We start from the raw sequence: 26,889 nt of genomic DNA, 5'->3' as shown, positions 1-26,889 counted from the left end.
ATATATAATTCAATCTTAATCGGAGCTAGTCTTGTTTTGAAAGGAAAATGTCACAACAGAACTGTTTTTGTCTGACTTTGTCAAATATGTTCCCACATCTCCATCTTGGTCTCCATTTATTTCTCTAACTTTGCCCTCTTAGCTCCCAAAGGGACGTCGAAGGACAAACAACCAATAAACTTCCACATTTGCACTAAATCATTGCTTTTGTTTACATGTAACTTAGACTTAGCTTTCTTGTCATTTTGTATACACAGAGGGTATACAAAACAACATTTTATTTTCTACAGCTCTCATGACATTTCCACTTGTTAAAATGCAGCAGGGATCAAATGAAAACAATGTGGGAGAAAATAAAAATAAAAAAAAACTTACATAATATTTATGTTTAGCTATTTAGCAAAATGTTTGTAGTTTTTCTTAATTCAGTGTCCTTTTAGGGATCCCTTTGTCTTTCTGTTTTGGTTTCATGTTTTTTTTTTTTTTTTTTTTTTTTTTTTTAACAAGACAAAAATATAAAACCGTCATCTTTTGCAGTACACAGTCTGTCCACCAGGTGGAGGCAGAGTCATTGTAACCAAGATCAGAAAGTTCATAATAACAATTGTTTTTTCATTAAAATGTAATTTGTTTAAAACACCTTTTTCATCAGTATCCTATAACTAATAATGAGACTGAATTGTTTGCTGCTCTGAAGCTGCGTCATAAGGGGAGAGGAGGAAAAACATGAGGAGTTTCCTGACTGCAGAGCAGCTGTTTCCTCTCCTGTTTTATTCATGAATGATCAGAACTGTCAGGTTTTCTTTCCTAACAGTGAATGCATAAAGGATTCACTCCCTCCAGAGAAACATCCTGCATGTTTTTTCTGCATCTTCACCGCCTTTCTGAGCTGGATCCTGTTTCTGCAGCTGCAAACCTGCGGGAGGATGTCCACTTTCCCTCCTCCTCTTCCCGCACAGCAGGGAGGAGGAGAAAGGGAGGAGGAGGAGAAAGGGAGGAGGAGGAGAAAGGGAGGAGGAGCGCTCAGAGGTCTGACGCAGTGTGCAGCTGCTGCCTCACTTCCACTCCCCGCTCCCCGGAGGACGCAGGGCGGCTCTGGAAGCCATCGAACAGCGCGCTCCTCCCGGACAGCCGGAGCCCGAGGGCGGCTTCAGCGCACAGCGATGCCGGCTGCGACGGTCCGACAGCAGGCGGAGCGCGGGCCTCAGGTCCGGGCTTGAAGCTGGAGAATTGGCGTTATTGTTTGCTGTGTGGCGCAGGAGAGGAGGATGTCTCCGCAGCCACTCCTCCCATTTCTTCCACACTTGTTTATTACCCGAAACCAAGAGGCTGATTTCTGCCTTCTGACTCTGGGTTTGTTGGTCGGAGAAACTTGGTCCACCATGCTGCCTGCTCAGGAACCATGAGAACTCTCAATGAAAACAACCAGGAGGAGGAGGAGGAGGAGGAGGAGGAGGAGAATGGGGGCTCTGGGTGCAGCGCCATGGAGGAAAAGGAGAACAATCTGAGAACTGCCCGGCTGTGGAGGGATGCCGCGCTGCGCTCCAGGAAGCTGCGCAGCGACCTCCGCCAGCTCACCCTCTGCTCCAAGAACAACCAGATCATCCTACCTGACAACATATCCGACGTAGAGGTGCTCAACCTGGGGAACAACTGCCTCCAGGAGCTACCGGACGACCTGCAGTCCACCTTCAACAACCTGCGCATCCTCATCCTCCGCAGGAACAGGTTCACTGCTGTGCCCAGGGTGGCGCTGGAGATGGGCCAGCTGGTGGAGCTCGACATGAGCCACAACTGTCTGCGAGGCCTTCCTGATGGTGTAGGGCAGCTGAGGGGCCTGAAGAAGCTGTGCATCAGTCACAACAAACTCCAGAACCTCCCAGCTCAGATTGGACTTCTTCAGTCTTTGGAGGAGCTGGAAATCAGCTTCAACGACCTGCATGACTTCCCCAGGTCCTTCAGCAGCCTTGGCAAGCTGCGAACTCTGGATGCAGATCACAACAAGCTGAACCAGTTCCCCGCTGAGATCCTGAGCCTGGGTGAGCTGGAGGAGCTGGACCTCTCAGGGAACAAGTTTCAGGCTTTGCCAGCGGACATTATGAGGCTGAAGTCCATCAAGATCCTGTGGCTGAGTAGCCTGCACATATCCTCCTTACCCGACACTTTCTGTCACCTGCACAACTTGGAGAGCGTAATGCTGGATGGAAACAACCTCACAGTGCTGCCTTCATCATTTGCTCAGCTTAAGAGACTGAAAATGATTAATTTGTCCTCCAACGAGTTTAAGGACTTTCCACAGGCTATCATCCACATCACGGGATTAGAGGAACTCTACCTGAGCAGGAATAAATTGACTCATATTCCAGAGGAAATCTCTCAGCTGGTGAAGCTGGTAAACCTCTGGCTGGACAACAACAGCATCACTCATCTCCCCGATTCCATCGTGGAGCTGGAGAAGTTAGAGGAGCTCGTCCTACAGGGTAACCAAATAGCCATTCTACCTGATCACTTTGGGAAGCTGTCCAGGGTTAACATCTGGAAGGTGAAAGATAATCCTCTCATTCAGCCTCCATATGAGGTGTGCATGAAGGGCATCCCTTACATCGCCATCTATCAGAAGGAGCTTGCGCAGTCTCAGGTTGCGGTGAAGCCGTGGCTGAAACTGGTCCTGATGGGGGCGAAAAATGCTGGGAAAAGCCAGCTGAGGCAAAGCTTGGTAGGAAGTGAGACGGACATCAGGGGAAGCCAGGCAAAGAAAGGAATCGAAGTCACCAACTGGGTGGCGGACTTTGAGCGCCATCTAACATTCTTGGTGTACGACCTGTCAGGGAACCTAAACTATGACCTCATCAAACCCTTCTTCCTCTCCCCCGGTGCTCTCTATCTTCTCGTCGTCAACCTTAAAGCTTATTCACCCCAGAACTTTTATGCCAGCGTGGGGTATTTCCTTCACCTGCTGTGTGCTAAGGTCCCCCACGCGGTGGTGTGTTTGGTTGGCACGCATGCAGACCTGTGTGGAGAGAGGGAGGTGGAGGAGAAAGCTCTGGACATACACAGACAGATCGGCTTGCAGGAGATGAGTGACATCCACTGCCTGAGGAGCCTGGTTCAGCAGGTGGACCTCTCTCTGGAGCAAGGCCACAAAGTCCGTACCTCTAGTCCACATGTCCTCTTCTACGGCGTGAGCGACAGAAACCTGAGGCGCAGGAAAGCCCAGCTGCAGTACATGCTGAACCAGCGGCTGCAGATCCTGTCCCCGGTTCTCTGCGTCAGCTGCACAGAGACCCAGAAGAACATCCAGAGACTGAGGGAGAAGCTCATGTCCGTTGCGGACCACCGGGAGATCTTCCCCAACCTTCACCGCGTGCTGCCAAAGTCCTGGCAGATGCTGGAGGAGTTGCACTTTAAGTCCAAAGATCTGTGGCTCTCATGGCGGAGCTCCGCCCGCCTGGGCCTCCAGGCCGGACTGACGGAGGACCGACTGCAGAGCGCCTTGTCCTACCTGCACGAGAGCGGGAAACTGCTCTACTTTGAGGACAGCATCACACTGAAGGAGTATGTGTTCCACAATCTTCCACGTTTTATTGCAATCCTTAATGTCTTCTTTCAGAGGGACAAGTCCACTCTTTTGGACCGGCTGCTTTCTGAGGGGGAAAGGGGGGACAAAGGCAGAGTGAGTCTGGTTATTGAGGATGAGAAGGGAGAGAACCTCAGGGTCACCCATCTTCAGCAACACCTGGAGGGCTTCCTCCATGACGGGCTCTTGCCTTCCAACGTCATCCGCCTGCTCCTTCGACCGCACATCCAGACACAGCAGGACCTCCACCTAATCATGGAGCTCATGGAGAAGATGGGGATCTGCTACTGCATCAACAAGCAGCGCGCCAAGCCACTGAACGGAGCCACGGTGTGGTACAAGTTTCCCAGCTACGTCAGCAGCGAGGAGGCCCGGTTGGAGGACTCCACCGGAGGAAACTCTCTGCCTATTAGCCCCTTGTTTTCAGTGGAGCAGCTTTACATCCAATACAACTTCCCCTTCCTGTTTCCTCCTGGACTCTTCGCACGCTTCAGTGTGCAGATCAACCATCACGTGGTGCAGCGGTCAGACGGCAAGTCGCAGATATTTGCCCATCGGGGTAAAGTTCCGGTGGTGATCAGCTACCAGCCCTCCAAGGGGAAACTCTCCACTGACACACTGTCCATCGCCAGCCAAGCATCACTGCCTAACATCTGGACTGCTTGGCAGGCCGTGACTCCGCTGCTGGAGGAGCTGAACATGCTCCTGCAGGAGTGGCCTGGCCTGCACTACTCAGTGCATATTCTCTGTTCCAAGTGCCTGAAGAGAGGGTCGTCCAACCCGCACGCCTTTCCTGGTAAGTCCTGAGCGCTGCTACAGGCTGAGCTCACCTGGGGGGGGGGTATAGTCATCTGCGTCTATTAAGGCGAGTCAGAGAGCTGGGAGTGGAGCAGGAACTATTCAGCAAACACATTTTACTGCACATTCAATGACAGGGTAAACATATTGAAATGCTGCAGAGTTACCTGCAGGGTTTAGAGGTGAGGATCTTTAAGGGTTTAACCACCATTGGTCTGTCTAGATTCACATAACCAGGTTATTGCAAAGGTCTGTCTGTGGAGCGTGCTGTGCCCCCCCATGGACTTCATCTGATCCGCTGGGTAAGAGAAGTATGGAGTTAGTCAACATTTAGAGAAGAAAAGCATTAAACCTTCTGATCCTGAACCATGGAAACCCATCAAGAAACAAAAGCAACATTGGTTTGTTTTGGTTTACTTTATGATTTAATTAAATGACTTAGTAATCTGATGGCCTTTTAATGCGATGTGATGTCTTTGTCTCCTTCAGCTTTAACGGCTTTATGCATCATCAGAGGTTCACTGTGGGACACGTGGTGGTTGTTGCTGAGGCAGATGATGGAGATCTGTCCAGAGTTTCCTGTTTTGCCTTTAATGTCAGACGCAGATCTGGTTTGAAATGAGCTGCAGCAGATTCAGCCACACCCTGATTCAGAGCGCAGCTCTGCAGAAGATGGAGCCAGATGCCTCTGCTGGGGGGGGTGGAAAAATGCTGCTGCCTCTGACATTAGGTTAGACGGCTTCAGGAGCCCCGCCCGCCTCAGGGACAGGAATAATCCTCATAGCTGGTGGGGCTGCAGCTGCACCATGACCTGCTTTTAGAGCTGGGCTGTGGCTGCGCTGGCGGCAGGGGGAAGCTGGTCAGCTGCTGCTGAAGGCCGCGCCGTCATGTGATCCAAGCTATGAAGCTTTCAGTGCACTCATTTAACTAGATTTACCCCATTTAGATGCTCAGGGTGAGCTCACCGCAGCTTTGCACGCTCTCACAGCTTATTAGGAGAATATCCTCGTGTTGGAGAGAATAACCTGGGTGGTCAATGTCCAGATGATTATCACTTATTGGAGGGGGGGGCAGTTTCAAATCTAAATAAATACTTCAATGGCCTTAGTGTTCCACCATTTTTCCAGTTTTCTTCTGTTTGTTTTTTTCAGATTAGATGAAAAACCTAAAGAACTAAAGATAAGAACTAAATCTTAGTGTTCATCCTGTTGCCTGTTTGAGACCCTGCTGCGGTCGTTAATTAGTGGTGGGTATTGGCAAAGAAGTCACGATTCGATTCGAATCACGATTCACATGCCACGATGCGATTCTATCACGATGCATCACGATACTTGAAATATTGCGATGCATCGCGATGCATTGCGATATTTTCACTGAACACTGTAAGAAAAAGATGCAGCCCTTACCAGTGGCTGACTGGCTGTGTGTGATCTGGATCGTGTCTTCAATTGATACATAACTGAAAGCAACTGAATTCATGCACAGCTGTATTTATTGAAATTACTTTAGGAGGTGTTGCCATGGAAACAAATACTGGACAGAAATATTACTATTACTGGCGTGGACACACTGACAAAAAGATCTTAGGATTCATCAAACTTAAAATAACAAAATAAGGATAATCAGTGCCGTTTACATGGCCTCAGTGGTCCTTTAAACCAACGAAACAAAAACATTCAAATGTATATTTCCCCGTTTTCAAATTACGTGCATCGTATCAATTTCATTTTTACCTTCTTTGTTTTTAAAGCCTAAATGCATCCAAGCATCTGACTTGAAATGTCCTCCATATTTTATTTCATATGACTCGTCGCAGTATCCCAGGGCCGGAAATGCTTGTGACGCAAAGCAGCGGGCGCCAACACATCCGCAGCGACATCTGCTGGACTGGAAGTTGTATTACACTTGGTTTGGCTGATGTGCACGAACTATTACTGCATTTTATTTGTTCATTTTTTTTATTTTTTTATAATCGATTCTTGCCTTCAAGAATTGACGCAGTAAATCACAAAAATTAGAATCGCGATGCATCGTCATGAAGATTATTTTGCTAGTTTGCACACCCTTATCGTTAATCAGAGGGTCCGATGGCGTGGAGTGTATGGCCGCTCAGCTTCTATCAGTCTGGCCCAGTGTAGCTGTGGCCACAGTGGAGCGTACCACCATCAGTGTGTGAAGGACTCGATGTGCGTGAAGAGCTTTGGAATCCTTGGACCAAATTAAAAAGCGTCACCGTTTACCTGCCAACACTGAACTGAGAGCTGGGTGTGAATGGCATAGTTATACCCGGAGGAAGAAGAGGTACAGATTACGTCAGAGGTAAGCGGTTAAAAATCAGTGGGTTACGAAGAAAGAAAATCAACCAGTTAAGGTCCGGAGACATTTCTAATTAGAATCTGTTGCTTTAAACAGAATTTAACGCTGAAATAAAATGCAGGTGTTTATGCATCCATGTTATACATTTAGGCTTTAAATGAAAAATAGAACAATTTTCCATTTTAAAATCTAAATTATTATTGAAGTTGAAAACAACAAGCTTCAGTTTGGTATATAGTATAATTTATAATTTCCTGATTCCCATATTTTCTCAAACCCCTGAACTGATGGTTTGTTATTTTCTTTCTTTTTTCTGTCTTAATGTTGGCAGTGGGCTTTAGGCTGCCCTGCAAGGCTTTAAACCTGGGTTTAACCGGAGACTAAGCCATTCTCAAGCACATATCAAGGAGCTCATTTTGATAAAACTATGCCAACTAGTCATTTAACCTGTCACATGGGGACACAAAAGCAACCTTTTCATTCTAGATAAAATATTCAACAGGACTTTTTGGTCAGTTTGTCTGGATCATTTTTAATTTTTTTTCAAATAAAGAAAAACCCCTAACTTTAGCAAAACAAGGATGGATATATTTTCTTCTATGGGATATTGATATTGAGACTCGAATGAGAAGCGAAAACTATTCTGTTATTCATATTAAGTTAAATTCTCCCTTTACTCTGCGGTGCATTTGGATATCTAGGCCTGTAATCTCCTCTGAGCTCTTCTGGGCAGGTCTAAGGCCCCTCACACCTGCTTTTAAGCATTCCTTCCTTCTATTAGGATATAAAAGTTTCTATTATATATAATATTGTGTAATATTCCTAGGTTTTGTTTTTGATATTTGTATACATCTGTCTACTGTGTGTTCATGCGATATTCCCATTTTTATTGTGGGTGATTGGTTTTTTCTAGCTGTAGTCATCCTGTTGAAAAGCTGAAATTCCTTTTGTGGAGCTCGTTCTGCTCCAGCAGATCAGCGAACAAAAAGAAAGGCTTTCTGGCTCATTGTGCGCTGGCAGCCATGCAGGTATTTCCTCCTGCTCGTTATATTAAGAAAGAGAAGCTGGATTAGCTTTTTTGGGTAAAGTTCAGCGGTGCTCAGAGGAAACAGGCTGGAAGGAAAGTGTCTCCTGGATGGAGGCTGGTTCAGGACTGAAAGGGGGAATTTGGAAAAGCTGAGTTGCAGTAGTTAATATAACCAGGCTGCAGTCTGAGCAGAGGCAGCAGAAAAAAGAAGGTTTGAACTCCAAGGTGCGTGTGGAGATCTGCTCCGGCCTTTTATGGTCATGATATTCTTGGCTGCAGCGTGTTGATGCAGTTCAGACCCACAGAGACTAAACACACTTTGTCCTCAGATGATCTGCTCCATCTGACAACAAAGCGGGTCTGTTAGCGTTTTTCTTTGTCTTCTCTCCAGGACCCTCATGTCAAAGGTCTGATTGCTCTAAATACTTCCTGCTCTCAAAATCAGCAGATTTTTGTGTTTATTGTTTAGTTTGGTCTTTTCTTACTGTAGGATCTTTGTATAAAGGCTTATTTGGATGGTTGTGGGGATTATTTATCTCTGATCTCTATTTATTCACTGGATTGCTGATTTCCCAACAAAAGCAAAGCCACCAGCCGCCATATTGGTACTCCCCGCTCCCATGGAGATGCGCAGTAAATGAGAACATCATCATTGTTTGATGCTGTAGCACAGATTGTGTACATTAAACCCGGTCTAACTACGGAGTACCAATATGGCGGCTGGCGGCTTCACTTTAACCCCATAGTACCAACGATCAGTAATCAGGGAATAAATAGAGATCAGTGTTCTTTCTACATTCACCATATTGTTGCCTTTTCTCAGCCTCCAGGTGTAGAGCCCAGCATGTAACAGTGTGGGTCACAGTGAACAGGTTTCACGATGATGTGCAAACGCCGTGCCGACGCTTGAACTTGTTGCAAATGAAAAAAATTCCTTAGATTGCAAAAAAAAAACAATAAAAAAATGAGTGGTTTGGGATTCTGCTCAGAACATTAACAGGAATGACAGCAATGCAGCTTCTATGTGTTCTGTTTCTATTCTTCCTGGTGTCCTGGGAGCTCTGGTGGCTGCAGGCCATCCCACGGTGGACGCCCTCTCTAAGCCTCTGGAGGATCTGAGCTCCAGAATTAGACAAACATAAAAATAGAAGAAGCAGAGCTGATGCTGAGCTGGAGGCTCAGGATCATCAGGAGCTGTCAGCGGAGGATTACTGCTGCTGGCGGCGGCGTCGCGGCGCTGCCATGACCTCTGGTGTATGTAAAGCACTTTGGCTTCAGGAAGTCACTAAGAGGAAAACATCAAGTCATGAAGCTCTAGGTGAAGGAAGGGAACGTCCAGGTTTGGGAGCCTGGGTTCGATATTCCTCCTCCTAATCTGAACTCCTGAAGTCTTTTCACTTTGTTGTGGAAGCCGACAGCTGACAGACAGCCTGGTTTGACGTCTCAGATCAGCACCGGTTCTTCCCTTTGTGGATTCAAACATAATTTAACTGAAAGCTGAAACATAAACCAACAGATTACTGTCAGACGAAGATAAAGCTGTGAGCAGCAATGGAACCATACGAGGCGGACCGCCGCCTGGACCGAACCCTAAAGGGATTGCTTCCTGTTGGTCTCTGTCAGAATAGTGGCCCCCGCTTATCTACAGATGTTTGTTTGGACCCGCTCCATGGAGTGCTCCAGGTCTGGGTCGGGTCGGGGCTTTGACTGGAACATTTCTTTCTTTTTTCTTTCTTTTCACTTTTGGCAGGTTGGTGTTTCTGGCAGGTTGGTGGTTCTGGCAGATTGGTGGTTCTGGCAGATTGGTGGTTCTGGCAGGTTGGTGATTCTGGCAGGTTGGTGGTTCTGGCAGATTGGTGGTTCTGGTAGGTTGGTGGTTCTGGCAGGTTGGTGGTTGTGGGAGGTTGGTGGCACCGGGAGGCTGTGGTTCTGGGTGAGGGAGGACTGTGGTTTTGGCAGGTTGTTGGTTTTGGCAGGTTGGTGGTTCTGGCAGGTTGGTGGTTGTGGGAGGTTGGTGATTCTGGCAGGTTGGTGGTTCTGGCAGGTTGGTGATTCTGGCAGGTTGGTGGTTCTGGCAGATTGGTGGTTCTGGTAGGTTGGTGGTTCTGGCAGGTTGGTGGTTGTGGGAGGTTGGTGGCACCGGGAGGCTGTAGGTCTGGGTGAGGGAGGACTGTGGTTTTGGCAGGTTGTTGGTTTTGGCAGGTTGGTGGTTCTGGCAGGTTGGTGGTTGTGGGAGGTTGGTGGCACCGGGAGGCTGTAGGTCTGGGTGAGGGAGGACTGTGGTTTTGGCAGGTTGTTGGTTTTGGCAGGTTGGTGGTTCTGGCAGGTTGGTGGTTGTGGGAGGTTGGTGGCACCGGGAGGCTGTAGGTCTGGGTGAGGGAGGACTGTGGTTTTGGCAGGTTGTTGGTTTTGGCAGGTTGGTGGTTCTGGCAGGTTGGTGGTTCTGGCAGGTTGGTGGTTGTGGGAGGTTGGTGGCACCGGGAGGCTGTAGGTCTGGGTGAGGGAGGACTGTGGTTTTGGCAGGTTGTTGGTTTTGGCAGGTTGGTGGTTGTGGGAGGTTGGTGGCACCGGGAGGCTGTGTTTCTGGTAGGCTGGTGGTTCTGGGAGTTCTGTGGTTCTTGAAGGTCTGTGGTTCCAGTTCCCCATCGTAATCTTTTGCCTTTAACCGTTGACTTGGGTTTTCCACTTCCAAATTCTCTGAGTGTTCCCAGCCTGGTCCAGAACTAGCTGAGATGCAGGTACTGGGAGGACTGGATCAGTGGTTCCTTCTCTCCGGGCATGGCATGTTGTTCGCTCCAGGCAGGCTAATTAGCACTAGCAACACCTGTGCTAATTCAGCAGAGCCCAGCTTTCCTAACTCCTTAAACCCTCCACTTTCCCCCTCTGCTATAAATGATACGAGATACATTCTGTTCCAGATGAACCGTTCAAACCGAACCTGAAGGGAACCAGTTGGATCCAGATCCAGAGTCCAGATGTGGTCAATGGCTAACCAGCTGTTTGCTTTGTCTGTTCTGGCTGCAGCTGCTTGTCACAGACTCTCATTCCAGCTTTATATACGACTCTTAATCCAGTGACAGGATCTGCTGGGATAAGTTTGGGTTTCTGAGCAGCGGCGGTCAGAAGCGGCTGATCTTGTTTGAATGACTGCGGAGGAGCTGGCGTCCCTCCAGCCGTCGCCTCCACGCCGTAGCTCCAGGCTCCTCCGGCACACCTTTGTTTGCCTGGTCTGTCTGTGACGAACCTGAGCCAGGCGGAGGTTTGAACACGTTCAGACTGACGCTTCATGTTTCTGCCTCCAGCCTGACTTTACCCAGCTCAGGCTTAATAGATCACTTATTAAATCATTCTGCTGCCAAAAACCTCCTGGGAACAAATTCTACTGAAACATTAACAGTTGAACAGGCTGAGCTCCTCTCAACGATTTTATACAACACTTGGAAAAATAGAAATCTAACAAAGTCATTTTTTTCTGAAAATAAGTGAATTCCTTCTTGAATTTGGAATGGGAGTGTTGGCCTAGAGGTTAGGGCAGAGCACTGGTTCTCTGAGAAGGTAACCCGAATGCCAAAGCCTGCCACTCTGGGTCCCTGAGCAAGACCCTTAAGGGAAAAGTCCGGTCAGCCAGGATTAACCAACAGATCATTATTTATGCCTAAAACTAATACGTCTGCTGTGATTTAATGAATTTAGTGTTAATCAGTAAAAAATTAAATTAAATTTTCGTTGCGATCACTGAGTCTGGAAGCGGCCATTTTTGCCCAAGTATAGTAGCCCCTCCCTCCTGCCATCTTCCAGCAGTGACGTCACGGTGCGGTAAGCCTAGCGCCATTCTCCCCGCTTTACAAGCTAAATCAATGGGAACTACTAGACACATCTGCAATCAACAACAATTATTGAAGATTTCCAGAGGACTTCACCATTGAAATTCACCAGAGCTATAGTGAAACTGACAATGCCCACGTGCATGGCAGCTGGATGCTGGAATACATCGGGTAAAAGTGAAAAAAAGAGTTATTCCACCTTTCTGATTCCTGATCCTCCACGGACGGGTTGGTCGTTGGATCGCCAACTTGAAGAGGGAGGATTTGCCATCGAACTTCTGGCCAGAGAAAAAACCCGTAATATGTAGCCAACATTTGGAAGAAGAATGTTTTCAAGATGACTTGGATAATAGCGCGTTGTGACAAACACCAGATACAGCACTGGGACTTGATCAACAGCCGATACCGCACCGTGACAATGTCACTAACCAGTAGGTGGCAGTAGTGTTCTTTGACAAACATGGATGCCTCCAGTAAAGCACATTCACATGGAAATTACCCTGAATTAAAAACACTGATCATTTATTGAACAGGATGGAATCATTTCAGATTTAAAGAACTTTCAGCAGTTTGAATTCGGAATATGAGCGGACTTCTGTTCTGCTCCCCGGGCGCCGCACAATGGCAGCCCACTGTTCCCGAAGGGGGTGGGTTAAATGAAGAGCATTAATTTCTCCAGTGTGAGATCAATCAAGATCTTAAAAAAAATGGATGTAAGTAAGACACTTTGCCATTGGAACAAGAAAATTTACATTTAAAATAAGAAACTTATTTTTTTTGACTTATTTCAAGTGCATATTATCTAATTATTTTAAGAGTAAAAATACTTATTCCACAGACAGATCATCTTATTTATCTGCTCACTTTAAGGAGGAGCAATACACTTAATTTAAGAAACTTAGTTCTAGTTAATTTTTGCAGTGCATCCTGGAGGACTCAGGGAGAGGTCTGCTTCTCGTTTCTGGTTTCTGTATTCTAGTTCCTGCTCCAGCTTAAAATAAGGCCTGGTTTCTAAGTCTGGGTATTTCCTGAATGCTCTCATCAAGAGGAGAAGCTTCCTTTACGGCTGTTTGTCCTGATCAGCCGTCCTGTCGCCGCCGCCGTTTAGAGGAACCAAACCCTTCAGCTGGTCGTCACAAAACCACTTCTAGTTTTACTTTCCCTACCGCTCTGAATGTGAGGAAAGTCTAGAGTTGGTAGTTCTCTCTCTAATTTGTCTGCATTTCATTTTTCAAAGAGTCACACATGAGGAGGAGCCTAAAGCTGAAGCAGAGAGGATGCAGGAATGAGAACAAATACTTTACAATGGGAGGGGGTGGCTGACTGTTTCAGCTGGGAAACCAGGCGCTGGCTGCAAGTCTGGACAGATCCTCGACTCCCTCTGAGTCACTGATGGAGGAACGTCTGACGGACAGAATCCTGCTGTGGTTCTCATTATTCTCCTGTAATCCAACATCCTCCGTCGTTCCACCGACCTGAGAAACATCTAATGCTCGGAGTACCGCCTCAGTGAGCTGCTTCACATCAGGGGCGGATTTAAGACATTTGGGGCCCTAGGCAAAGACAGGCAGGGGGCCCTCTAAATGGAGGAGACAACACATCAAACAGCCCCATTCTCCAGATAGAGAAATGTTAATAGAATAGACATCCATTATCTGTTCTAGGTTGTGTCCCTCTCTTCTTGTCCCTTTTCTTCTTGTTTTCCTCTCCATGTTTTGTACTCAGCTGACTTTTCATGCTGTCTCTAAAGGAATGAAAGATTTTTTCCAAGCACTAAGCTCACTTAGCTGATTGCTCCTTCCTGTGTTTCCAAAAAGGCCAAAGTAAATAACCCAGTCCTTCTTTTCACTGTAGACAAGCCATGATCTGCTTATCTGTTCTCCATTTTTCATTTGGATGAAATAATAGCTGCATGAATCATGACAGCAGACAAGATAGAGGAGAGCAGGAGGCGGGGTTACCAATCTACTCGCTCTGGAGAGCAGAGTTCGCTGCTTTTAGATGTTGTCTCCAAAGTCTCCAGTAGCAGAAAAAAGTCTCTAGATTTGGCGCTAGGAGCTTTTTAGAAATCAAAGTGCTAGAGGGGTCTGAAAAGTGGCTAAATATAGCGACTAAAGCGCTAAGTTGGCAACACTGCTCTTTGCATGGTTTGTTTTCAAATGGTTTGCTGCTGTCTGTTTGGACCTTTCTGAACATGTGCAGCAAATGGACTGATCCAATATGGTGGACACTGAAGGGGGGGGGCTGAGACACACTTAATATTATCAGCGTTCTGATGGCATTTTAGCCAAAGGATTTTAATCAAAAACATAATTAATGTGCAGAAATAAGGAATAGTTGTATTAACCATACATGGAAACAGAGTTTTATGGGGCCCCCAGGAACTTGGGGCCCTCGGAAACCGCCTAGTTTTGCCTAATGGTAAATCCCCATTAATGTAAACACATCGCACTGATGGAAGACATCAGCAATCACCCAGGGGGAGCTGTTGCTGGTCATTATCAAGGCAATCTGATGTTGCTTATGATGCTCAGTATGATGTGTGGCCTGAGCAGCTAAAAGCCTCTAAGATATGGACGGATGGATGGATCCTGTTTGCTTTGAGGATGAATATTTAAGGGAAAAAGGGAATTATTAATGAGGCAGTTTGGAGATAAAAGAGTTCCTTTCTAAATAAATAATGTTTTAAACCATTGATGACAACAGAACATTCCTGAAGACGATGTCTGCTGCAGATTCTGGTTCTGGTTAAACTGGGCTGCTTCCCGGATCTCAATCCTTCCTTCTCCTTCGGCTCCATTTCACGCCTCCTGCTCTTATCCAGTGCAGCTCGCTGCAGCCGGAGCTCCGACCTCTGCTCTGTTTTCAGCGTGGTTGTTCATGGTAGATCTACAGATTGTAGATAGGATTCAGGATTCAGGGGCGGCTGAGGCATCCTGTGGGCCCTGCATCCTCTGCAGGAGCCAGATTCATATAAGGAAAATAGTTTTCCAGCCAATTCTTCCTGGTTTTGATGAATCCCTCCAGAAATAATCTCCAGAGGGAGAAACGGTTTCCAGAGTGTACTTTTCCAGTCTGTGACAGCCAGTGTGTGTGTGGCTGATCTGCCCTTTTAACGCTGCTCTGTGTTAATCCTCTGTCTGAGCCGCCGCCTCAGCCAGCCTCACAGCAGCTCATTCATCCTCCGTTCACAGCCACCTCACAGCAGCACGCCATCAGTTCACGCTGCATCAGCGCGCCTGCAACAGACAGGCAGTAGCTGAGGGCCCCGACAGGCAGTAGCTGAGGGCCCTAACAGCCTGTAGCTGAGGGCCACCCAATAGAGGAGGAAGTCTGAGCTGCTCTGTTCTCAACAACATCCCAGCTGGAGTTTCCTGGAAGCAGGAAAACTGTTGCTGCTCTGCAGACGAGTTTGTTTCCTTTATGGCTGCGACTGGAAAGCAGCCAGAGGGGGAGGGAGGGAGACCATGGGAGACTAATCATCCAACCATTATCCACCCAGCATGCAACCAGCATCCACGATCCTGAAAATATCAAACCCTACTGAAGACTGAAGAAGAGTTCTGCCTTTATTGATCAAATGTCTGATTGTGGAGTCTGGGAATGCTGGGCCGTTATTCAGGCCGATCAATCTGAAATCTGATTCTGGTAGCAAAGCTTCTCATTTCTTCCTCCAGGAGGCTCTCAGGCTGCCCCTGTCTTTTCTGTGACCCTGATCTCTGCTGAGCGCGTGATGCTTTGCTCACTTCCTGCTTCATGTTGTTAGTTTAGCACAAAGCAAACAGAGCAGCACCCAGTTCCACCTAAAGCCATCATGGGTTTGCAGAGCGGCATGTTCCATCAGCATAAATAAGAGCTTATTGATTTCCTGTGTGGCTAATAGCAGCTGATGTAAGGGAAGTTCTGGTGGAAGGTGGGCCTCCACCAGTAACAGCCTTTCATGCTGCATCATCCCATAAACATCCAACAGAAATCCATTTAAACCAGTGACTTTCCTGACATGCCTCATTTTCCCACCAGCAGTTGTTGTTGTCTCTGTAAAGTCACCTGAGATGACTTGTTGTGAATTGGTGCCATGAACTGAACTGGTTCCCCGCGGGTTCTGATCCAGCTCTGATCCGCTCCTAGACTGGAATCCGTCTTAGAAGCTAAATCAGATTGTGGGGAATTATTCAGACAATCCTGTTTCTGCATCCATTATCTCAGCATCTGGCAGGTCACCAGATGCTGCAGCATGTATTAAGTTCCTGCTGCTGGAATGTTTAAACATGATCCTCCAGGCCTCCAAGGCTGTTTTTTCCTCTCCTTCCCTGTGAGCAGAACGCAGGCTGCATTTAGGTCAATGTTAGGAGTCCCTAAGGGACCCAGACGTTCTTTACCCAATCTGTTACCTGTAGATCTACCTTTTTTCTTTCTTTTTATTAGTTACTATATTTAAGGAGCTACTGACCATCTACAGCTCAGTGATCTTCTTTAGGTTCCTGTTAGCCAGAGTGGGGGCCTATGCAATTGCAGGGGGGGTCATGGTGGAAATCAGTTGAATAAAATACACATTTTTTAGGGTATTGATCATTTTTTTCTAACATTGATATCAATGTTGATGTCTGTTACATAGTGAAATAAAGATCCCTCCATCTTCTCCTGGTTGTTCCCTCAATAAAGGCAGTGACAGGAAAACTGAATGAGACAAGATCTGCATGATCTGAGAATGATGGAGGAAGAGATGGCCGCCTGTTTAATCTGCATTTGTTAGATTGTTTTTACTTGTAGCTCCAAATATTGAGGTGATTAACCTTTTTAGTATTTAATCAGATGAGAAAATAACAATAATCATCATCATCTTAGTAATGATAACACGTATGATGAGATTGTGTGTGTTTTGAAGGGATTGTGATTGTTTTATGTCCCTGTTTTAGATTAGTGTTAGACTGATAGAGGAGATGAAGAAGATTAGAAGACTGATAGAAAGCAGATAGAATGAGAGCGGAGGAAAATAGGAAGACTGATGGAAAGATCAATTAATAGAGAAGGAAGAAAAATATGCTTTGAAGAGGAAAACAGAGAGCGGGTAGAAGTCAGCTAGAAAGAAAAGATGATAGAGATGGAAGGAGACAGAGAAGATTAAATGACCAGATTCCACTAATAAACACTATTATTGATTAATTTAATCAATCTTAGGAAATAGGAGAGCGACATTCCTGGATTTTACACTTGATTTTTGTTGTTTACATTTGATTTGTAAAAATAGACGAAAGCATTACTGTCCTTGTTTCCTATTTTAATTTTGATGATATGCATTTCTTTTTATCTATGAGCTGGAAATGTCCGCAGACTGGAAGCCAGAAATCTGCTCAGCTTACTCTACAGGTCTGTGATGGAGCTGCAGCTCTTCCAGGCTTCCTGACATGCTGCGTCTGTGTTTAACGAAAGAAGAGAAACTGGCATGGAGGTGCGATGCTTCATGTGACTGATAGAACAGGACGCATGACGGTGGAACAGCCGGTGCTTCCTGCTGATCCCACGCCTGCAGTCAGTCTGCAGCCACTACGCCGCTCTGACACCAAAGCTTCTCTTTAGGCCTCTTCTCTCCTCCTTTTACCATTTAAAAGTCGGTCAGGTCAAACTATGCGTGAGGAAAGAAAGAGGATATTATTTTCCAAAGACTGCAGAAATGAATTATCATGGGATGTTTTCCTGCTACAGGCGTATTCCTCCTAACATCTGTTGTTCTGCTCCATCAGCTGATAGAGAAAGCTGATCTCCTCCTGACTGCAGGACTGCGTCCAGGTGATAGTGGTTCTGATCAGGCCCGCCAGCAGGGAGACATCTGGGTCCTCTGGACCACAGAATAGATTCACAGAGAATAGACTTTTTCTACCGATGAAGAACACTTTGTTCTTTTCACACTCGCCTCAATCCAAACTGCTTTTCTGTTTTCACAACAAACGGCGGTTCTCAGGAATCTGAGATCTGTCAGGACAAACACCTGTATGCTTCTGCTCTGTAGTGCAGCTGACGTTCACGGTCCATCCAGAAGATTCCCCGCTCAGGGGGAGAAGGTGCCTTCATTTTTCATATCTGAGAGAGAAGCTGTAAGGATATTATTCTGCTTCACATTAATCTGCTTTAGGCCTGATTAAAGGGGGGGGTTACAGTGGGGTCAGGAACATTGAGCTGATCTTTGTTGATCCCTCAGACCACAGCTAGTTGTTTTCATAATGTGTGATGGTGGGGGGGGGGGTAAAAATAGTCCAAGGCGGAAACACTGGCTGGCACTGCTATGATCGGCGCCCTGAGTAAAGACTGGCAGGCAGGCAGGCAGAGACGCTGTAACCACTGCGGCTGTTTTATTCTCTGTGGTGTTTCACTGCTTGACGTGTTGCTCCTAAAGCCAAGAATAACCCTAAATATGATTTACTTGTTTGTTTTCTGTACTAAATTTTCCTCCATCCTTGTCCACCAACAGTTTTTATTATTTCGTCTTTTATCTAAAGTAAAACTGATTTGATCTTTTAACCTCTTTCAGCAGGTTTTACTCTTTTATCTCTAGGCGTCTGGACGACTGCAGTGCCCTTTATCCAAGCATTAAGCCCGGTTTATCCTCAGAAACCAGGTCCCCCATCCGCAGACACTCTGCTGCACCTCTCCCATATTGTAGGTGACCGCAGACAGGAGGCCTCTGATTGGTCAAATCTACATCCGCTCTACACTATGCGTATTTCCTGTTTGGTACCTAATGGTAGAAACTCTGGCTGTAGTGCCACAGCGCCTGGAACACCTCGGACACTATCCAAGACACCGTGCAGGACGCTAGTTTTTAGGTCTGAGCGACAGCCTGTTGGTTTGCGCCCAAAGCCAAAACGAGCAGCGCCACGGCCAGTCTTTGGGGAACACTCACAGGTGAACTGTGTGTCGTCCGGCGTTGGATGACGGGTTGTAGAAGGCGAACAAGCTCGTCAAACCAACCCACAATCCTAGCTAGTTCCTGGTTGTCCCTCTTGCGTTGTGGCGTGGAATAATATAGTGCAGACCATGCTTAATATTGGGCATAAAACAAAAATATCTGTGTCATACCTGCGACAAGCTAACTGCAACACACTGCCCTTTAGCTAACGAGCTCTCTCCCGTCTGCAGTCAGTCCAAATTTCAGCGGTTCATCTTATAACAAAAAGCATCAACACATTACACCAAGACTTGCGTCTCTGCATTGGCTCCCTGTTGGTTTTAGAATTGATTTAAATATTTTATTGTTTGTGTTTAGAGCTTTGAATGGGATGGCTCCTCCATACATTACCGACCGTCTCCAGATTTACTGTCCGGCTCGCGCTCTGAGGTCTGAGGGCCGCTATGAGGTCCTAAGACCCACTATTATTCTTTGGTTTTTAACACCGTGTGATTGTCTGGTCCTCTGTGTCCTTTTTGTTTATTTATTTAGTACTTTTTTGTGTGTGTGTTTTGGGTTAGGTTTGTCGTTAGTTACAGCACATTGGAAGCAATTTTTGTTGCTAAATGTGTTATATAAATCAAGTGGATTGAATTGAACAGCATCTGAAAAAGCAGAGAATATCAGAGCTGAGCCATTCGGTCCCGGTGTTATGACAACACTAGTGACCCCGCATATATTGTGACTGTAGCTGCTGCTGTGACAGAGTCTCCTCACCAGTCTGCTAACCTTACTGAATTCAAACCTAAACCTGCCAGATTATAACACCGGTTCAGCAGCATGCTGACTGACCTTCACTCTGCCGCCATCTAGTGGAGGAAATCCAGCACTGCCAGAATGACCCAAATCGAGATGTAACCTCGAGCCCCCCGGTTTTATGGAGGACCAATCCTGCCATAATTAAAAATAAATACCCAAATAAATAAATGCTCCAAAAATAAACAATAAACAAATAAAGTCCCAAACCCAAATCTGGTCCCCCTAGTCCAAACGAAAAATAATAAAGTCAATACTTTTAATGTTAGCATTGTTTTCAAAAACAGTTGCTAAATGTCTCAGCTAACTAAGACAGCTTCTCGTAGGTAGCCATGTTTGTTGTGACTGTGGCCGCCTGCTGCTAACCAACCAATGGGCAGAAGGTGACCCTCTAAGACACGCCCCTCCTCATTTGCATAATGAGGCAGAAATGCAGACAGAAATGAAAAAACGACGGCAGAAATAAAACGCATGGAAGAAATAAAGAGGTAAAAAATACAAAGGAAGAATAAACCAGACAAAAATATTATAAGATGCATATAAATGAATACTTAAAGAAATAAGTAATAAATAAAGTTGAAGAATATAACGGACAATAAATAATGTAATTATTACACAGCCAAATACACACAGACGATAATTAAAAGAGATATAAATATTTATGTCTCAATGTTAATTTGATTTCTACCTACATTTATTTGTTTATTGTATTTTTGGGGGCAGAGAATTGTATGCTTATTTATTTTTGGAGCATTTATTTATTTCTATATTTATTTTTAATTATGGCAGGATTGGTCCTCCATACAGTTTATGGCATTTAGCTGGATTTAGATGACCTGAATGGAAATGCTGTGGTGTACTGGTTATACTGGGTAAACTGGGCTCTGACCTGTGCTGTCGTCATTTTTCCAGGTGAGCTGCTGAGCCAGCCACGGCCCCAGGATCTGACTGAGATCATCTGTCCAAAGAACGGCTCAGAGCGGGTCGACGTGGCTCTGGTTTACCCCCCCACTCCCACAGCTACAAGCCCCAAGTGACTCCGCCCCCTCCCCCCCCGGCCTGACGTCTCCCACTCTGCCTGCTTCTTGTCTCACTGCGCCACTGGAGACCCCCCCAACTCTTCTGCCATCCACCTTCTGCCGCTCCCCCACCTGTTGCTTGAACTGGGAGCTCATCCAGGTAATTCTATTCAGTTTATTTCTATAGCTCCAATTCACATCATGTCATCTGAAGTCAGATTGATTCAAAGTTTTCTATCTAAGGAAAACCAGCTGATTGCATCGACTCATTGACTCTTCAGCAATCCCTCACACTAAGCATGCTTGTAGCGACAGTGGAGAGGAAAAACTCCCTTTGCACGGGAAGAAACCTCCAGCAGAACCAGGCTCAGTGTGAGCGGCCATCTGCTGAGGCCGACTGGGGTTCAAGGAGACAGAAGCAGACATAGAAAAAGAAGCATAGATACAAAAGGCAACTGTCAACCAGCTCCACAGGCGGCCCCGTCCAGGAAACACACAGCCAGGCAGACGAGCTCCGAGCCAGCTCCCATGTCAGAGGATGAAGAGAGCACATCCAGTTAGTCACAGTCAGAGAAACAGGACTACACTGGAAAACAGGCCAAGCTCCAACATCTAAAAACAAAGGTGTTGATGGCAGCAGCACAGCTGATATTTCTCTCCAGGATGGAGTCACAGCCAAACAGGAACAGACCAGATGAAGCTACTATGAGAAAAAGCAGAGAGAGCAGAAGGTTAGAGATTGAACTAACAGATTCTGCAGAGTGGGAGAATAGAGATAGAATGAAGCAGAATGATGAAAAAGGGGTCCCTATGTCCTCCAGCAGTCTAAGCCTATAGCAGCATAACTATAGAGATAGATCAGGATAACCTGAGCCACTCTAACTAGAAGCTTTATCAAAAAGGAAACTTTTAAGCCTAGCCTTAAATCTTTTCGATAGTAGTTCGATCTCACATAGAGTCACTGACTGTTCTTTCTGTGGGCCAAATGACAACCAATGAAACCAGAGTCCCCTGGATGCATGCCAGCTGCAGGGGGGGGTGACAGATTATTACTGGACCTCCAGAACATTACAGGGACTCCAGAACCTTAGAGGTCCCTTAGTGAGCCTTAGAGCTCCCTCACTGACTGAGGAGCAGCTGATGAGCTGTGAAAGTCAGCGCAGTTGAAGGCGGCCTTGATTTTAACCTCTCAAACTCACCGTTTTAAAGCATTTACAAATAATTGCTCAGAATGCATGAAAATTACACTATAAAATTTTTACCAATATAGACATTGTTAGAAAGCTTAGATTCTCCACAATTTAACCACCTAGTTCAGTTTATGGACACAGCGATCACCAAAGCACAATTAACACAGATATAGCAGCATGTCAGAATGTAAACAAAGCAGCCACAACAAGCAAGCAGGTCTTTATTACTGCTGATCAAAAAAGACCTGTTATTTTTGAGAATAAAACCAACTTTGAGTCATGTTTGAACTGATGCAGCTTGGACCATGTTTTACTCACCCAATTTTCATGTATATATTCAAAAACTAGAAGGTGTTAACTTTCAACTAATGTGTCACACATGTCATTTGGGGTTATAGTTCCTCAGTTATTTGCTTTTTCATTTAGATATGCAATAGGCGAGAATTTTCGAAAATGAGGTGGATATTAAAAGGTTAATAAGACATTTAGGTATTACTGGCAGCCATGCTGCTACCTGATTGGCTGGTTCCTATCAGGCGGGCGGGCAGCTGGTATAACTCAGTAATTTAGATGGTTGAACTGAGGCGGAGGTAGAAGGAACCGACTATTGAGGCTTAAAGGTGAAGCTGAGACTAGCTAGCTTAGCTACATGATGCAGAAATCCTTTTTTCCCCACTGACTGCTAACTTTGCCTGATTATCCATCAATGTTCACTAGATTGGTTCTTTGACTCTCTACTGGTGTCTGATAATAAACAAGGTCAGTGCAAAAAGTAAAGGAAACGGGCGAGTTCAGCTGCACAACCTGAAAGGGCCACCATCCACCGTTAGGTTTTTTTTATTTCTCCCCTCTGATCGCTCTCTGAGATGTTCCATCTGTTCCATCCATTCATTTTCAGTCAACCCAAGGGTTCGAGCTATAAATGAGCCAGAGGCGGGTCCACCCTGAAGTCCATCGCAGGGCAACACAGAGACAAACAACCGTTCACTCACACATAAGGAGAATTTAGAGAAGCCAATTAACCTAACATTCATGTTTCTGGACTGTGGGAGGAAGCCCGAGTACCCGGAGAGAACCCATGCATGCTCAGGGAGAACTGCATGCAGAAAGGCCAGGAATCGAACCTGAAACCTTCTTGCTGCAGGGCAGCAGTGCTGCCCACTGTGCCACTGAGCAACCCATCAGTTCCAACTATTGTTTTTTTCTTTTAGATCAGTGTTTGATGTGGGATGAGCTGTGCTCCACGTTTCTGTTCTCAGCTGGATGTCCTCCTGTGTTGCAGGTCTCTCTCTGCGTCGCGGCGGTGCAGACTGTGAGGAGCTGCCCAGCAGAAACAAATCAGCCTTCTGTAGCATCCAAACCCACCACTGACTGCGGGAGGAAACCCAGTCTGTTCTCCAGGGTTCTGGTTCATCGCTCTGCTCATTTAAGCCCTGGGAAGCCCTGACCGAGCCCCCCATGTAGTGGGGCTGCAGCTCCGTGGTTCTGTTCAGTGCAGACCCCTGGATCCCCGTGGTTTGGAACTGGTTTCTAAATGTCATTTTAGATTCCAGGCCAGCAGGTGGAGCCAAAGATCAGAAAGCTTTCATGTAAACAGGAGAGAAGACTGTCAGATCTGAACCACTGATCTCTATTTATTCCCTAATCGTTGGTACTACGGGGTTGAAGTGAAGCCACCGGCCGCCATATTGGTACTCCCTAGATAGACCAGTCTCAATTTAAACAATCAGTGCTACAGCATCAAACAATGATGATGTTCTAATTTTTAGGGGGGCTTAAGATTCTTAAAATAAAGATAAATTAATCACTTTTGACAGACTGGCTGTTTCATAACATCAGTGGATTAACTTTAACTTATGATAAACAAAGAGGCTCATCAAATTAAATAGTCATTATGACGTCAATGAAGTCTATAAATCATTAATATAACATATTATACAAACCATCACAATAAAATGAATGTGTTAATGGAGCAGAATAATACAGATGAGCCAAAAGAGCTAAATGTTCATGTAACATACATGGATTTACTACATTTTTATGGTAATTACATTTTTTGATTTTAAGATTAACATAAAGACTGAATGAAGTTCATGTCTGTTAATGCTTTAGTGTTTTCCTATTTGCAGATTGTGCATGAATGATTCCATCTCTGCATCAGCCTTTAGAAATGTTTCCGTTGCTTTTTCTCCATCAGTATAACCTGCAATATATTTCATGACTTTTTCAAATGAGAAATACAACAAACTCTATAAAAACTACAGCATCATCCACTGAATAAAGAGTTAATACATTAACATTTCAGTGAATGACTTTCTATTTCCTCTACTTCCTATTTTCTAACCTTAGACCCAATGTCAGTGTCTAACTCAGTCAATGTCTTCCAGTCAGTCAGAGATAGCCAGCCTAATGTTAGTCTGCAGACTAAACTATAGGATCCATCGGCTATAGATGGATTTATTGCTTAGTTCATCCACTGACTGGGAAATTACCAGTGGAACGTCTTCCTGCAGCCAGAAAACTGCTGGTTTCTGCAGCCAAAATGCTGCAGGGAGGCATTTTCACTGTGCGGCTCCATGGGAGCGGGGAGTACCGATATGGCGGCCGGTGGCTTCGCTTTGTTTTCGGGCTACTAGCAAAACAATGAATGAATAGAGATCAGTGTTCTGACCACCTTCAGCTGGTTCTTGAAGAACCTTTGAGGTGAGGTTCTATTAAATGCTTATGAGCAGAACGTTCTCATTATGCTGATTTTCTAAAGAAGTGGGAAGTTCCTCATGATGCTGTGATATTTAGCTCAGCACTCACTGATCTGCTGCACTGGTTGATCCTGCTTCCTCCGGGAAGGAGGCCTGGTTCTGCTTCTATGGTGGAGATGCACCACAAAGCCCAAAGTTCAGAGGCGATTCCTGATTTAGTGCTTGGGCCAAACATCCGTCTGCAGTCCTGACATGTCAGCCATGTTGATGGATGGATGTGGAGCGAGATGAGCTCCACTCTCCATCCAGGTCTCCTGTGGATCGGGCCCGCCGCAGCTCCAGGTTCTAAATGGACGTTCATTGGAAAAAGAGCTCAGAGCATCAATCAGTCTGCTAACGATCTGCACAGCTTAATTAGAGGTTCTGGGTTACAGAACCGTACAGAACCCTGTAGATGTTTCAGCTGGAACTGAACTTTTTTCAGGAACTTTGTACCCTTGATCTTTATTTTCCACGTTACCAGTTGGTGAGTCTGGGTTTCCTGCAGGGATCGGATGTTTAATGGACGCATTGAAGGAGATGTTGCTCTGGGTCACCGGATCCGCTCCAAATGTCCCGTTTATCAATAATTAATTCATTAATCATACAAATGAGTCAAAGATGCAAACTGTTTAATTTAAAAACGATGATTTGAATTTGATTCATTATTCAGGCTGATGTCTGCAAAGTTTCATTTCTGTTAAACGTTCAAAATCAGAATATCACTTCAGACCAATTTAAAGCATTTTGATACAGAAATTCAGGCTTAATGAAAATATTTCATGTCTGATTTTTAAAAGTCAAATTTATTCTGAATAATGGGCCTCGTTTTCTAAGCTCCTCCTAAACCGGTGGATCATCCAGCTGAAGGAACCAGGATCAGAACTCAGAGCTGAACAGAGATCCAGAAAGATTCACAGCATAAACCTGGAAGCTTCCTGAACACCATGGGGTGCAGACCTCTGGGGATCCAGACTGCTGGAGGTCCCAGGAGGCCGCTGGTGCTCAGATCCGGTTGTTTCTCCACTGCCTCCTCTGGCTGCGTCCAGAACACGGCCTGTGCTGTGGAAGGATGAGCGCTGGGTGTTTCCTCGCCCTAAAGAACTTTTTGAACTAAAGTCTGTTTTCTGTCCTGTAAATAATATCTTTATTTTTCTACGTAGACACACGGTGTCCAGCTGTAGCGTATTTACAGTGTAATGCTGTGCATGAATCTATGGGAGCACACAGGGTTTTCTATGTAGCTGGTTTCAACATGATCACCAAATAAATCCATACTGGCTTTAACTGGTGCTGCTCAGTCTGCTCTGTTACTGACTCCTTACTGACATGGATCTGGGTTTAGAATGAAATGAGCTAAAAAACATGATTTTAAAGTCAGATCTATTACTGAAATAAATGAAATATTCAATACTTGATATCATAGAATTCGCTTTCTTTTTCAAGAAGACTGTGAGACTATTGTCTGGTTGCTGTGACAGATTTAGGCAGTTTGGAGCAACTGTCCCACTGTGGACTAGAAGCTGTAAAAATGCCAACTTTACTGCATTTATTCCAGAGGTTGTAATGATGCATAATACTGCAGAGAATTGATAAATTAATATCTGGAGGGAAAAACAGACAATGATCCAGAGCAGTCCACAGAAACCCACCAGTGGAAACATCCAGAGATTCAATTCAAATGAATTGAGAAAGCTTCCTGGAGAGGCGGCGAAACGTCTTCCAATCTTGGAAACCAAGTCCAGTGGATATTTTTTTTTACTTTTACAGAAGAAACAGAATGATAAAAAGGGGTCCCTATGTCCTCCAGCAGTCTAAGCCTACAGCAGCAGAACTATAGAGATAGATCAGGATAACCTGAGCCACTCTAACTAGAAGCTTTATCAAAAAGGAAAGTTTTAAGCCTAGCCTTAAAAGTAGACAGGGTGTCTGCCTCACGGACTAAAACTGGTAGTTGGTTCCACAGGAGAGGAGCCTGATAATTCAATGCCTGATAAAAGAATCAAACTTTGGAGAACTGAATCTCTGATCAGACACATTTCAGAACTTCTCGGTATCAGAGGAAGAGAATAAAGAACCCTTTGATTTGATTAGATCAGTGTTTCCAAATCCTTTTTGACTCGTTTACTCTTTGTTCATTTTTTATGAGCCCCATTCTCAGTCAAAAGTATTGATGAAGAAAAAAAACGAAATAGATCCAAAGGACCTATTTGTAACCATATCAGTTCTAGCGCAGATCATCATTAGAATTACTTTGAGTATTATGTCTTTAGTACAGTGGCCATAACAGGGGCCAGGACATGATCTACAGGGGGTCTGGCCCCCATTGGCCCCTGTCTAGAACCGCCCATGTGAAATATTAAAGCGCAACAACTGAAGAAACGGATGGCTGAGAGGAAGAAACAAATCATTAATACCTAAAGACTGGGACAAGGTGAATATATATATATATATATATATATATATATATATATATATATATATATATATATATATATATATATATATATATATATATATATATATATATATATATATATATATATATATGCTTCAATAAAATGAAACAATTAAAGATCACTAATTCCCAATGTGGGAATAAGGGCCACATGAGGACTAACTTAACTTAGTGTAAAAATGTCCATAGCTGTATGTGGGTTGTTTATTCTCCAGGTGCAGTTTTATATGGTTAAAACACTTT

General features: G+C 45.2%; 1 protein-coding gene across 1 annotated transcript; it reads left to right on the top strand.

Annotated features, from left to right (window-relative positions):
• Window positions 1-1,021: 1,021 nt before the first annotated feature.
• On the top strand, window positions 1,022-25,475 carry mfhas1 (malignant fibrous histiocytoma amplified sequence 1). The gene is made up of 3 exons (XM_038292827.1): window positions 1,022-4,373; window positions 20,154-20,420; window positions 22,733-25,475. The coding sequence occupies exons 1-2, from the start codon at window positions 1,403-1,405 to the stop codon at window positions 20,276-20,278; spliced, it is 3,096 nt and encodes a 1,031-aa protein (XP_038148755.1). The 5' UTR covers window positions 1,022-1,402; the 3' UTR covers window positions 20,279-20,420; window positions 22,733-25,475.
• Window positions 25,476-26,889: the final 1,414 nt, after the last annotated feature.

The sequence above is a fragment of the Cyprinodon tularosa genome, unplaced genomic scaffold (genome assembly GCF_016077235.1).
Source record: "Cyprinodon tularosa strain WSP-4 unplaced genomic scaffold, ASM1607723v1 ctg318, whole genome shotgun sequence".
Classification (NCBI taxonomy): Eukaryota; Metazoa; Chordata; class Actinopteri; order Cyprinodontiformes; family Cyprinodontidae; genus Cyprinodon; species Cyprinodon tularosa.
The sequence above is the reverse complement of the archived record's forward strand: the minus strand, read 5'-3'. Positions and strand labels throughout refer to the sequence as shown.